A 13,274-nucleotide genomic window follows, 5' to 3' on the forward strand; every position below is an offset into this window, starting at 1 on the left:
GGCAATGGCAAAAGCATTTTTGTTCAGGCATGACTCTGTCTCTCTTATTTGGAGTCAGTCATGACTTGGACTCAAACCTTTTTTGGACTCTGTCTTGGCTAGTCCTGGTCTTGGTCTCTGTAAAGGTGGTGACTTGACTAAAGCACTGCCATACAACCACTTGTTATCACATGACTCCAGCTTGGATTATTTTGGTAAAGTTATTTCATTTACCACACTGTCAAAAACACAAGAAGGCAACCATATGTACGCCTGTTTGTGCCATCCAGGTGTCATCATGCAATGATTCTGCTAAAGTAATTGTATCCACATTTCAAATGTGTCACTGATAATAATAACATCTGTAAAACCTCTTTTAATTTTGCTCCTTGACACATCAGAGGTCAAGAAGTCAAAAACATAACTTTTAATATAACTGAATATTTTGTCTTTTTGGAGGTGGTTACGGGTACAACAGAACACATCTCTGACCACACTCAACCACACCTATCAGTGGTCCTGAGTGAGGTCAGAACTGTGAAAGAGGATTGAAAGCTTTCAACCAGAGAGGGTAGCAAAACATTGCAGGGTTCGAACCCTGATCCTATGCTTGTCTGACAAAGTTATACTGAGATTTGCTCATTGAGATAGCTTCATGTCCATTACTGCAAGTGCCATTATTTACATCTAATTAAACGTGTGATTATCAAATTAGTCTAACAGTAGGCAATGCAGTGTATGGGGGTAATAGAGATTACAACTGAAAATTAAGTTTTCCTTCTGACAGGAGCGTTTGGATGAGCTCAACGAGCTGGATATGTCGTTTTAAACTAATGCAGTTATTTTGATGCCTGATGTTGCACCAGTTCTCCCAGTGACAAGTGCAGCCTGCTGAGAGTGGAGGGGAAGAAATGACTTCCAGAGGAAAGCATCACAGATGAACAAGGGAACACTGCCACCTAGAGGCAAAATACTGATCTGGAGCTTTTCCTTGCAGCCATTTTGTTCTGAATGAATTCATCACTATCATGTCAAAAGCCATGCACTAACTTGGCTTTTGTGTTTCTGCTATTGACAAAGCCCCCGTGTGTCTGGTATCTACCATTTTTAGCTCTTTTAGCCCTTCGACTGCCTCTGTCATGTGTCTATAAGTGTTTATTTGATGTGTGTGTTGTTTTTGTTGCAGCCACTGGCTTCACATTAAAAGAAACAGGGTTAGTTGGTTTTCTATTTTCCAGGTCATTCCATGGTGGACTGGTGCAGGACTTCACATGCTTCCCCCGCCCTGTGCAGCTGACCTCTCTATCTCCCAGCAGGCCTTCACGTCTGAAAGGTGCCGGCTGTAAGTTAACTGCCGGGATCTGGTTTGATGTGGTGAACTGGGCCGTGGAAACTGGAAAAGGCAGCTCACTGCAAAAAATGTCCATCTTAGAAAGTCACTTTTCATTTTTGTTGAAAAAATGCTACAAAAAAACACATCACAGTGGAGACTCTGCATTATTCATAGCAATGTCAAGGTTGCAGTATAAGTTGCATCAGAAACCAGTCAAATTATTTCTTGCCTCTGGTAATTTTTTTAAAATGTACTTTTTCAAAACAAACCAAAAATAAAACTACAAGATTAAAATGCAAATTGCTATTTTTTGCAGTGAGTTGCATGACTTCTGTCATTTACATAGATGAAATAGAGCTCTTCGGGATGTTTCCAACTGAGAGGGCCAAACAAGAGGGACTTTCTTGTGAAGGTATTGAGAGACTGAGTGTGTGTTCAGGATGGAGTAGTAGAGTAGAGAGAGTCACTACATGTTTTTTTTTCCTTGCCCAGTGTGTGCTACTATTCACAGCCCTTGACCAGTTAAAACACTGGTGGAACAATAATAAAAATCCTCCGGGCAAGACAACACAATGAACATATTATGATATGATAGTGCATTTAATCCCCCCTGTTGATTAGGGAGTAGGAGAAATAAATGGACTGTACTTTGAAGTAGAGGTGTTTGTTGAGGATGAAAATATTACAGGATAAGTCAATAATATGACATTCAGAAAAAGAACTTCATTGGTGTCAAGGTTTTTAAAGCCTTTCTATCTCCATCTCATTCTACATTTTCATTATCCTTTCCTACTGTCAGGGACAACATTTGATTAACCTTAAATTCCCAGATAGCCAACATTATTGCATTCAATAATGAATGTGTACAGTGCCGCAACAGCATGTCCCTGGAATAATAAAGTGTGATTGAGAGGTGCAAGATACAGGGAGAAAAGGCAGAAGGTATAGTTCCTGAATATTATGCAGAAACAGCATACATTCTTACCACATTATAGATTCTATAGAATATTCACATTTGGAGGGTTGCAAATGAGACGCTGTAAAAATAGCATTATTAGCAGTCATCAGTTCCTGCCAAGCTGGTGGAGACAGACATTGAAATGTGACCCTGGTGCTGCAAGTACTTTTGAAATCCCAGTTGCATAGCAACGCATCTCCATCCGCAGTTAAGCTTTTCTCCACCAAAGAAACAACTGTCATTTTTGCTTTACAGGCAGTTTTAAACATAAAACTTTTCCAGAGAAAAACATAAACATCATTCTGTTTGAAGATTCTCGGCATATTTTTCTACAGTCTGAAACAATTGTGCCGTTTTCACACGTCTTTATACTGTAGCTAGATTGGAAACACGTGTGTTACTTTTTCAATACAATAAATATTATGAGCAATTAACAACCACAGATTCTGTACATGCTCTGTAAATCTGTATTTTTAAAATAATATTTACTTCCTTTAAATCAAGGCCCTGTAAACTTACAAAAGCAGAACATACCTTAAGCCACAAATAGGAGAATAAGATATATCAAATCACATCTTTGACCAACATTCCTTACAGTGGTAAACAAATTACTTATACTGCAAGTCATTAGCCAGCTCATTGCTTTATTCTTCACTTCCCAGCAGATGAATAGGTTCTTGATTCTTGTTTAATGAATGAAATCTCATTCCACTTCAGACCTCATGAAGTATTCATCAAACCGCCACCAAGACGGACAGAACTGCAGTTTATGAACTATGTGTGTTTTAATATCTTCTCACACATCCTACCTATACACATACAAACCTGCCATGAATACAAACTAAAAAATAAGTGTGTCCTCAGATAGCTGTGCAGTAAGACACACATATACAACATAAAAGGAGTAAGAGCTCCACAGCAACTGACAATTAGGAGTCTATTTGGAGAATTAGTTAGTAACACATTTTGCTTCATAAGTTATGAGTCTCCTAATGGTTCAGTGAAATCTGGAGTGGACTGGAGTTTGTGTGCAAGCTTAGGCCTTAATTTATAATAGCCTTACATCTGTGTACCTTTATATTCCTCTATGTAAACATAACACACAGGTCAGAAAGTGACGTGGCACTATGTCTGTGAAAACCCCCAGTTTGTCTGAGCATCCTGATGCAAGGCACCGAGTTCCCATCAGGTATGTCAACATTATATTTTCTGGACACAAACATGTTCAAACGTCAAGAACTCAGTGGCCAGCAGTAGCAGAGTTGTTGCACTGGGCACACTGAATGATTGCCAGATGTGATTTTGTGCAATTACTTCAATCTTTTAAATAAGCACTCGGTCAAATGGGAGGCTGATGAAAGGGAAATTGGTACTTACATGTACAACAGATCATTTATTTGTATAAAAATTGTAGACACTGTGGACCTTTTTTTTTTAAGTCAAACCACAATGAAACCATAAAGTAAAATGTATTTCATCCAACTGTAACGAAAATAATTTAAATCAAACGGACCCATACATTGCGGCGATAATCATGCAAATAGGTTGTCAATGTACATTTAAAGTCTCCTGAGACGGACAAACAACAGCTGCTGAATCCGACAGAGTTTTTATAAACAGATTTTCTTCACCACTGCACTCCTGAAATGACTATAATAGCTATTTATATAACAGGTAAGCTGAATTCCAATATTTATGCAGCAATGACTCCATGCAATAGTCACCGAGGGTATAATTATCCAATCACAAACAACAACAACATGTCGGTAGCTGATTATGGATATACATTTAGGCCAGTTTATATTATATGCATATCATCATGGTGACTCAACCTAAGTTGAATGGCCAGATAAGTTAAATGAGTTGTTGCAGAAGTATGAGTGCTGGATTCCAGGTACTGCACTCAGCACACATGCACAGCCACACAAAAATGCACTCATATACACGCCCCTGTTTGTACATGCAGCAGGTAAAGTTGTCCAAATCCACATTCTGAGGAGCCACTTTGGCTTTGTTCCATGTGCCACACCTGAGAGAACGCTGCATTTATCTTGACACACCTTGACACTTCTCTCCCCCCCAGCGCTCATCAGTTTGCCGGCCACGCCTGGATGATCATGAGGGATCCTGGAATACTATACTTCTGTAGCTGCACTTATATTCTAGCTGACAAACTGCAGAGCCCTGTGTTGCTCGCTCCATCGGGTCTAAGAGGTTTCACTGAGCAAAAACATCCCTTTAAGGATTTTTAAGAGCCTACAGTATGCCCTTTCTTGTACTTACTCAAAGCAGATGTCACTGTCTTGATCTTGCAGCAAAACAAAATGAACAGGGGCTTTCTTGGTGAGGGTTGGTGTGGGGGCACACATCAACAACAAAAAAGTTTCATAGTTCAAACTGTTGTACAAAGCAAAGCAGGGACACCAGCAACACAGTGGCAGTGCAAAGGGAGAGTGAAGGACGTACAGCAGAGGGGTAAAAATATCACAGTACAAATTAGCTATCAAGCACTGTTTACACTCGGAAAACATGGCAAACAGTGTACTTGCCGTACATATATAATGTTACATAACAGCTGCAGATTAGATATGGTGAGTTCAATGTACTGAGCCAGGTCACCATGAAGTTGTTAAACTCAATAGAGTGGAACACAGTGAAAGAAAAAAGTCTGAAACAATGTAAACATCAGTCTGTCCGTAGCTGTTCATACAACTTAAGTTCAATACAGAGAATAGCAAAGCATTGCAACATTACAAAATAAGATGTTTTTAACCAACCATCCTTGGATGCAAGCATTATGTAGAACTTTACAGACTGCAAGTACTATAAAATAACATTGGATATATGTATAAATGATTTGACTTTCATCTTTTTGGTCATTTTCAAAAGTAACCTTGTGTCATAAAAATAATCCAAGTACCGCAGAGTAAACAGTTAAAGCTAGGCCAAATGCTCATTTAACACAATACTGTTATTTTCTGTTTGCTGAAGTGAATGCAAGACAGCGCTTTAATACAGTATAACTTAACTAACATGCACAGTCCTGCTAATAGTTCTTTTATTTCTTTATCTTTTAGTGGTTGTGTCAAGTCTTTCTGTCATCATACATCTGACTTTTCATGTACTGTAAACTGGAAAAGTGAGACATTTAAACAGAATTTGAACAATCTGAACCTCACGTGGCATGCTGCTTGCCCTTCTGTGGAGGGAAGAGAACTCTGCAGACACACAGGGGAACATTTTTGCTTTTATCCTGGGATACTGTATGTCCTGAGGCTGGAGAGAGGACTGCAAGAGGGCACAATCCGGTTTTTAGCTACTTGGATTGAATTACATTATAATTCCTTGGGTGAGACCCAGCTTCAAGTGCTCCACTTCCCTTGGAGCCAATGTGAGGGAGCAGCTTCAGATTTTAATACACATTATTGCTGAGTGCTGCCTTTTTTGAAGGAGGGCATGGCTGCACACTTGGCTGGAGAACACGGTGTCTATCTATTTTTATCTGGGCCCACAGAAGGGTAAAACTGCAGAGCAAACAAGTTGTTGCAATTACACAAGCAAGTCATGCAGAAAATCTTTTGACAATGATGCAAATTATAATTCCTTTGATTTTTGATTTTGATTTTTTGCCAGATGGGACGCCGTAAATGAACATGGTAGAGGTATGGAAGGTTGTATGATTAGGCCATAAGGCTCCCATTTGGTGTTTAAATTCCACCTGGGATGATGGTATAATGGATGGAGTTGGAAGAACTTGAACTCACCGTCTGATGTTAAATGAAAGTCAAGATTTGGTCCAGTACTTACTTACTGTTTAGCTTTTGAGTTTAAACAAGTTTGCTAGCGTTGCATTTTTGTCAACAAAGACTAATATATTTACACATGATGATCAGTGGGTGTGGATCAGTGATGCTAAAATAAAGTAGGCCTATCTATCTATCTATCTACTCTCAATCTATCTATCTATCTATCTTTTCTGTCTGTCTGACTGACTATATACATGTTACATCAATCACAGACAGTCTTTGGTTGGGCTGCAGAACCAACAATGGTACTCTAGCGCCCTCAAGTGGAGGGTAAAATAAACTACTCACACCCATGAATATGCTACAGATTATTAGAACAAAAGCACATCAGTTTTTGCTTTAATTAACAATCGATTCATATTGATAAATTATTGTGAAAATAGCAAGTGAGCTGATTTTGTCTGAATCAAAAATTAAGCTTTGAAATCATCATTTTGGTATTTTTTATTACCATAAAAATATAAAAGTATAAATGACGACAAAATGAGTCTCAAAGAATTGTAATTTCTTGCCGGGAATTTCATAAATGACATTCAAAACAAAGCACAAATCACAAATACAATATCCAACCCTTATGAAGTTTAAATATGCAGGCAGACCTTAAAATGAATCATATACAAGTTAGAGGAGTTATTTGGAGTACAGGCCTGAGTTAGAGTGCCAGATATTTTGAAAATATCACAGTTTAAAGTAATCTAAAAGAGTTGGTAACAGGTGGTCTCTGGTGATTAGGTTTACATGTTATTTTAGATTGTTACTTGAGCTGTAGCCTATAAAATATTAAAGAATATTGATTATTAACTGAAATTTAAATGTATGTAGTATCGTTTGATATTTTTTTCATTGCCTATGGTGTTACTTTTTAGTGCAATTTTCGATGATCAGTGAAGAATAAATAAATGAGCAGATGGTTGAAGGGAAGTAAGTAATAGGCTGCAAAGGCCTAGGTTATGCATCCCTAAATAATACAGTTGTGCAGTATTTTTAGTTGCTTAATGTCCAATAAAATCCGTTTGAATGGAAAACCTTAATTTCAAAATAATGTATCCACCAGTGTGATTAAAGATAAACAGGTTAACGCTCCCTCCATTTGACTTCAGTCATTCATCAAACGCCTATTTCCGGATACAAACCGTAGCACGCAGGCGCAAACTCAAACTGTGGCGGGGAATCAAGAGGACAACAAACCTACTGTTAGTTAGTAAAGGGATTGCTGATGTACAGTTTTTTAAGAATAATCTTTTGAATTGTGAATTAACGAGAAGATGGTTGAAGGTCCGGGCTGCACTTTAAATGGAGAGAAAATTCGTTCCAAAGTCCAGAAAGGACAGAAACTGAGAGAGAGCAGAGGCAGTGTGGTGACTTCGGCGGTATGTTATAACGTTATATCAGCTTCTTCTACGCAGCAGGATAAGCTACAGCTAACGCACAAAAACACAACTATTCTTTTGTGAGAGACTAATGTAACCGGCTGGGTGTTGCTGCTACATGCTAACCTGTGTGCGTCTGTTTACAGAAGAACAACTCCGAGGGAAATGCCTTCCAAAGTTTGTGTAGTTGTCAGTACTCCGGCGTTGAAACTCTGGGAAAGGAGCTGTTCATGTACTTTGGTCCGAGAGCTTTGAGGTAATGTTAGCTGTACACTGTTTCCAGTCTACTATACTGACAGTGAGAGGTTAGTTACAGTTTCTACGACCGCACACGTAACGTTACACTACAGTTTGTCTTCTGAATTGTGTGGAGGGGACTATTTTTTTGTTACAGCTTCTATCATAATGAAGTAGAAATCACAAAGACAGTATGTGATAAAGTATGATAAAAATGTTTGTGGTGGCAATAAAGCTGAAACTCCTAATTGTGTCCCACCAAATCTGGTGCAATGCCTGTTAATTAAAATTAAAATTAATTTTTCTTTTATTTTCACGCTGCAATAGTGAGAAATGTGTGTTGTTTTCTGTAAAAACAAAATGAACCCTTCATTTTATTTTTTTTAATTCTCCATCTCTATATGTAGATAGAAGTAAATTAAAAAAAAAAGATTGCCCCGATTACAAACGTGTGCACCGGATACAATTGTGGATGTAACAGGGATGCGAAATTCAGTTTATTACATTATTATATGACCAATCATTTTAGATTTAGATTGGTTCCTCCTTTCTAAACTGTTACATCAAGCTGCCTAAGAAGAACCAAAGACACAAAATCAAGCAATTTGAACCTTGAATTGCGTGGCATTATACCCTTTTTACATCCCACTGTATTGCATTGAATCGCATTGTGTTGACTCAACTTATGTTGAACACCACAACATCGCCATGGGGTGAGTCGTATGGCATTGGTAGTTGCTTAATGTATCCTCAGAGCACTAGACACACACACACACACACACACACACACACACACAGCTATTCCCAAGTTGCAGCCTGTGGAATTTGTATTACACAATGTAGTGTCCAACCAACAGCCCACTTCTCTGTCCTTTTGCTGTCAAGTCCTTTATAAATTGAGACATGGGATCTTAAAATTTGTCTTTTCTTTCCTTCTTTCTTTCATGCTCACATCCTTTAGAGTCCACTTTGGTATGAATGGATCAATGCGTATAAACCCTGCAGAGAGGAAGGATAGGACTGGCTCCACACCAGTGCTGGAAATACACCTGACTAACGACATTGTGTGCTTCTATGACAGCACTGTGGAAATAAGGTAACGGGGACACCAGCATAGCCTAGATAGATTGAGGTGACAGAAGTTCACCTTGGGGTATGAGTCTCATTCAGTGAGCATGTCCTACATTCGACTGCGTCTGAAGACGATGGCTGTTGGATGAAAAACGCAGTCTTTTCGGCTTGACAATTGTCCTTTTCATTGACTGCAAGGTCCAGGTGTACTCTTCAGTAACCAGACGGACATTAATTTCTAGTGTCTGAAAATTTCACCTATGTTGTCCTATCTCATAACAAACAAACTGAAAACAGAATCTATGAAAGAAACAATTTTTGAAATGTATAATCTTAAGAATGCACCGGTTGACCTCGTGGCAGCAGCCGCAAATCTTCAGAATTCTTCTTTAGCGCTATAAAACTGTGTGCTTGCAGGTTGACAGAGGACTGTGAGCAAAGGGTGCGGGCTATGGAGAATCTGGATGTGTGCTCCCCCAAGTTCAGCTTCTCCCGCTCTGAGGAGGCAGTGAGGAGCCAAAGTAGCAGGATGCTCTGTGACGTTCTCCTAGACCAGACCGTCATGCCGGGAGTCGGCAACATCATTAAAAACGAAGCCCTGTTTGACTCGGGCCTCCACCCAGCCGTGAAGGTATGGAAAAAAAGATGATGGATTGTGTTCAGCAGAGGAACCAAAAAAGAGGGTAAAAATGCAAGACAACTCTCACAGAAAAAAAAAAAGTTTAAGCCCTTGTATTATTGAGTGATGCATTGCAATGAGGAGGGTGAAACAGGGAAAAGAGAAACAAGCGCATTGCGGCACAGATATGCCTCCCCCCCGGTGCAGTTTGGAAATGGGAATGTTTTTCATTTATTTTAATGAAATTTTTTGTCTTTATTGAAACTCAAATAGGGGTTTCCCTCTGATTTATTACACATTATATATTATATAACACATCACTCAAATACTTTCTATTCCTGATCTGGAAATCCTATGTGAAATGTGAATGATCCAGTGCTTCACATTGCTCTTAGGGAATATTTTCATTAAGCAAACTATAGGAAAAAAAAAAAAAATTTGGTTTCAGAGTGACCTATTCACTGTCAGTAAGAAACACTTTGCAGCATGAATACTTCTATTACTCGACTATTACCAGGGGCTCTGCGCCGCTCCCCTTAGAAAGTATTATATAGGGAATAAGAATATAGCACACTGGACCAAAACATTAATCTATGACTTCTGGCCCCTTCTTCTTCTGGGACTAGTGGATCTTTATAAGTCTCTCCTCCATTACTGAGCCCCTAGGTGTCCTGAAAGAGCTACAAGTGGTGTGTGTTTGTGCTTTACACTGTGTGAGCCAGTCAAGTCCTTGCCACCTGGGCTGCAAGTGTTGGGTAGACATGTATTTTTTCTCCATTGCATCATTTTAAATCCAGTTTTTCGTTCATGTGTGGTGTTTATATGCTTGTAGTATTGATTTGCTGACTGTGAAGCGCCCTTGTTCTCTGTCTATACAAATAAGGTTTATTCACTCTCTGGCTGTGAACTGTAACTAACTGTGCTGCTTCATTCTTAGGTTCAGCAGCTGACAGGCGAGCAGATCCGCCACTTGGTGAAGATGACGCGTGATTTCACTCTTCTGTTTTACAAGGTTACACGTTTGTAAATCAATAGCAAAAAAAAAAGTGTATTTAAAATAGTTTTGGTGGCAGTTCTAGATCTGTATGTGCATGTTTTTCATTTACTTGCAGGTATTTTGCTGATCTCTCATTTAGAGTGACTTACAATAATGGATTAACGTAAAATCCCCTGTTGCTGAGGAAAGAGAGCAAAAGTCAAAGCCCCGCTGCCTAGAGAACAGACAAAATAAATATTTCTGTCCATGCATAATAGACGAGGTCAATGGTTTTTCTGGTTCTCTTTATCCACGTCTTTTTATTCACTCTTGCCTGCCTTCCTTGTCTCTATCAGTGTCGCAAATCTGGCTCTCCTCTCTACAAACATTACAAAGTCTACAAGCGTCCCCAGTGCGGCCAGTGCTTTCATGTCATCACAGTCTGTCGCCTAGGAGACAACGGCAGGATGACTTACTTCTGCGAGCGCTGTCAGAAAGGAGATCCCAGCGGGATTGACATCAGGTAGAAATCCTCATAGACCTTTGGCACTTTGACTCTTTGAGATATTGTCTTGAATTCTTGCAAGGACTATTTTATGCTTGGTCTGGATATGAAGTAAGATATAAGACTAAAACAACATTTTTCAGTAAAGGGAATGCATACTGTACATCGCAATTCTACTGTACTGGCTATAGATAAAGATAAATGTTACATTTCATTTTTTAAGAATTAACTATATGATGCTTGATTTATTTGCTTAATGAAATGTTGCAGTATAGGAAAAGATGTGTATGTAGGCTTCTGATTCTTCTTAACACATTTTTTTTTTTTATTGATATTTTTATTTCAACTGTTACAGTAAATCAGTCATTGGCAATAAAATTCTTAGTTCTCCGGCTCCATCCAGCAATGCTCATACGTTGTATAAAAAGAAAATCCTGCAAGTGAAATTGACAAGACATAATGATACCAAAAAGCAACACAGTAAAGCTAGGTGTCATTTTTCGAAACCTAGTCTTTGCAGAAAGTTCTAAAGGCTTTTAGATAATACGTTCAAATTTAGAGAGGCCATCTTTGCAGGCAGATGGGCTTGGCAGGGAGTGGGAAGTGTTATGGGGGGAAATTAATGCGCATATAAGGCTGTGTTTGCCAGACAGGGCACAGGCTCAACACCTCCTGGGTTGTGTTTGAGCAAAGCTTTCCGAGGGGTTAGAGCCTAAAGCCCTTACAACGTATTACACAGCTGATAAAGCAATCTGGGAGGAAAGTTTCCTGCAAGCCACTGCTACTTTCCTCCTCCATGATGTTGGCACTGCAGATTTGCCTTCTTGTCAAACATAGTCGAGCTTCATGTCAGTGTGCTAACATGTATGCTGAGAGTCATTATAAGAAACACATTCATCCTCTGCTTGAACCTCAAATGTTTGTCTAGCTGAAGTTTTCTCTTTTCCTCTATGTTCTATAATTGGAATAAAATAATAGCTGTTGCACGTTTTATATGTATTAATCATTTTGCACGTGCCGTTGCAATGACTAATTGCTTGTAATATAAGTAATCAAGGGAATTCATTATATGTATGGACACATTGTAAATTATTCTGAAAGTATTTCTCAGCTAAACACAGTCATTTTAATATAAATAGTAATTTTTGTCACATTTCCCTGTAGAGGAGAATCATTTCCCTATATATGTAAATGCACGCAGTTGCTAGTTTATTAGGTACACCTAGTTATAATGACTGCAGTGTAGAACAAAAAACTTCCCTCATGAAGGTAATACTCTGGCTAACCATACTATTACATGCTCAACTGTATGGTAATTTAGAGGCTGTAGTTTATTTTGTTATACTGAGAGGTGATTAAAGTAGTTAGTCTATAAATGGATAGGTACAAGGTACAAAAGTGTGTCAAGTTTGCATAATGATATACTTAATGTGTTGTGTGTAAACAGAAGGGGAACCTGTGTTTAGTTTTTATACAGTAGCATTATTTCTGCACACATTTAATTTATTAGTAAGCCTGTTTTAGGTTCATTAGGATCACATTGTCACTGTTTCCTTTCTCCAGTACGCTACCAGTCAGAAACAGCCTGATTGGCTGGGCCTACAATGAGAGAACCAATGATAATGTGGCTAAGAAGGAGGAAGAGGACTGGGCCTGTCAACTCTGCACACTCATCAACCAGCCAGCAGCAAAAGCCTGTGATGCCTGCTTCACTCCAAGACCTGAGGGTGAGTGTAGAAAAACATTTCAGTCACCGAATTTAATGGGGCGTCAGAATGTCCTTGTTAGCAAGAGAAAAAATAACTGTAGCTGTGGTTTTTGCTGTTTAGCTGAATGATTCCAAGTACCGTTTGCCATCAATGCTTAAGTACTTCTGAGCAAGGCAGCGAACAGTAAGCTGTTGAAGTGACACACTGCAGTCAAGCCGGCTGACTTAGTAGTTGTGCATGTGCGTGTATATTGCTGTCAAATAATGAGCGCGTCTGTCAGTTGGCCATTTTTCTCTGACTATTCTGAGATACATTATGGCAGCAGTGAAGTAGTGTATGAAAGAAATGTCCGCACCATCTCTCTGTTACAATCACAGTTGAATGGTTTGCTTTGTTATTGTTGTATTGTATAGTTTTTATTTTTTCAAATGACTAACATTAAAAAAAAAGTCTCCTAGCTGACTGAAGAGCTATATAAGAATCACTCAAAACTACAGTTTGCCCGTGGTTCATTTTATGCTGAGCCTTCCAAGCATGTGTAAATTGCTGACTATCATCTGTCAGCGTTACATTTTACGCGTGGCATTGATTCCTGCAGTCAGTTCACATAATGTTCTCAATCCAAACAAACCACACTTTGGACAGAACCCTGCATTTTCTGACATCTGGCTACATTAATAGTGCCTTTAAAAAGTATTTTGTATTTTATAT

General features: G+C 38.9%; 1 protein-coding gene across 1 annotated transcript in view; it reads left to right on the forward strand.

Annotated features, from left to right (window-relative positions):
* The first annotated feature begins 7,246 nt into the window (after positions 1 to 7,246).
* Positions 7,247 to 13,274, forward strand: part of neil3 (nei-like DNA glycosylase 3) — an 8,151-nt gene continuing 2,123 nt past the window's right edge. Inside the window, exons 1-7 of the mRNA XM_035669613.1 lie at positions 7,247 to 7,446; positions 7,593 to 7,702; positions 8,645 to 8,779; positions 9,172 to 9,385; positions 10,311 to 10,385; positions 10,706 to 10,872; positions 12,418 to 12,581. Of these exons, the coding sequence (XP_035525506.1) occupies positions 7,342 to 7,446; positions 7,593 to 7,702; positions 8,645 to 8,779; positions 9,172 to 9,385; positions 10,311 to 10,385; positions 10,706 to 10,872; positions 12,418 to 12,581 (970 nt within the window). The 5' untranslated portion in view covers positions 7,247 to 7,341. The remainder of the gene's footprint in view (positions 7,447 to 7,592; positions 7,703 to 8,644; positions 8,780 to 9,171; positions 9,386 to 10,310; positions 10,386 to 10,705; positions 10,873 to 12,417; positions 12,582 to 13,274) is intronic.

The sequence above is a fragment of the Morone saxatilis genome, unplaced genomic scaffold (assembly GCF_004916995.1).
Source record: "Morone saxatilis isolate NCDOM2014 unplaced genomic scaffold, NCSU_SB_2.0 Contig22, whole genome shotgun sequence".
Lineage (NCBI taxonomy): Eukaryota > Metazoa > Chordata > Actinopteri > Moronidae > Morone > Morone saxatilis.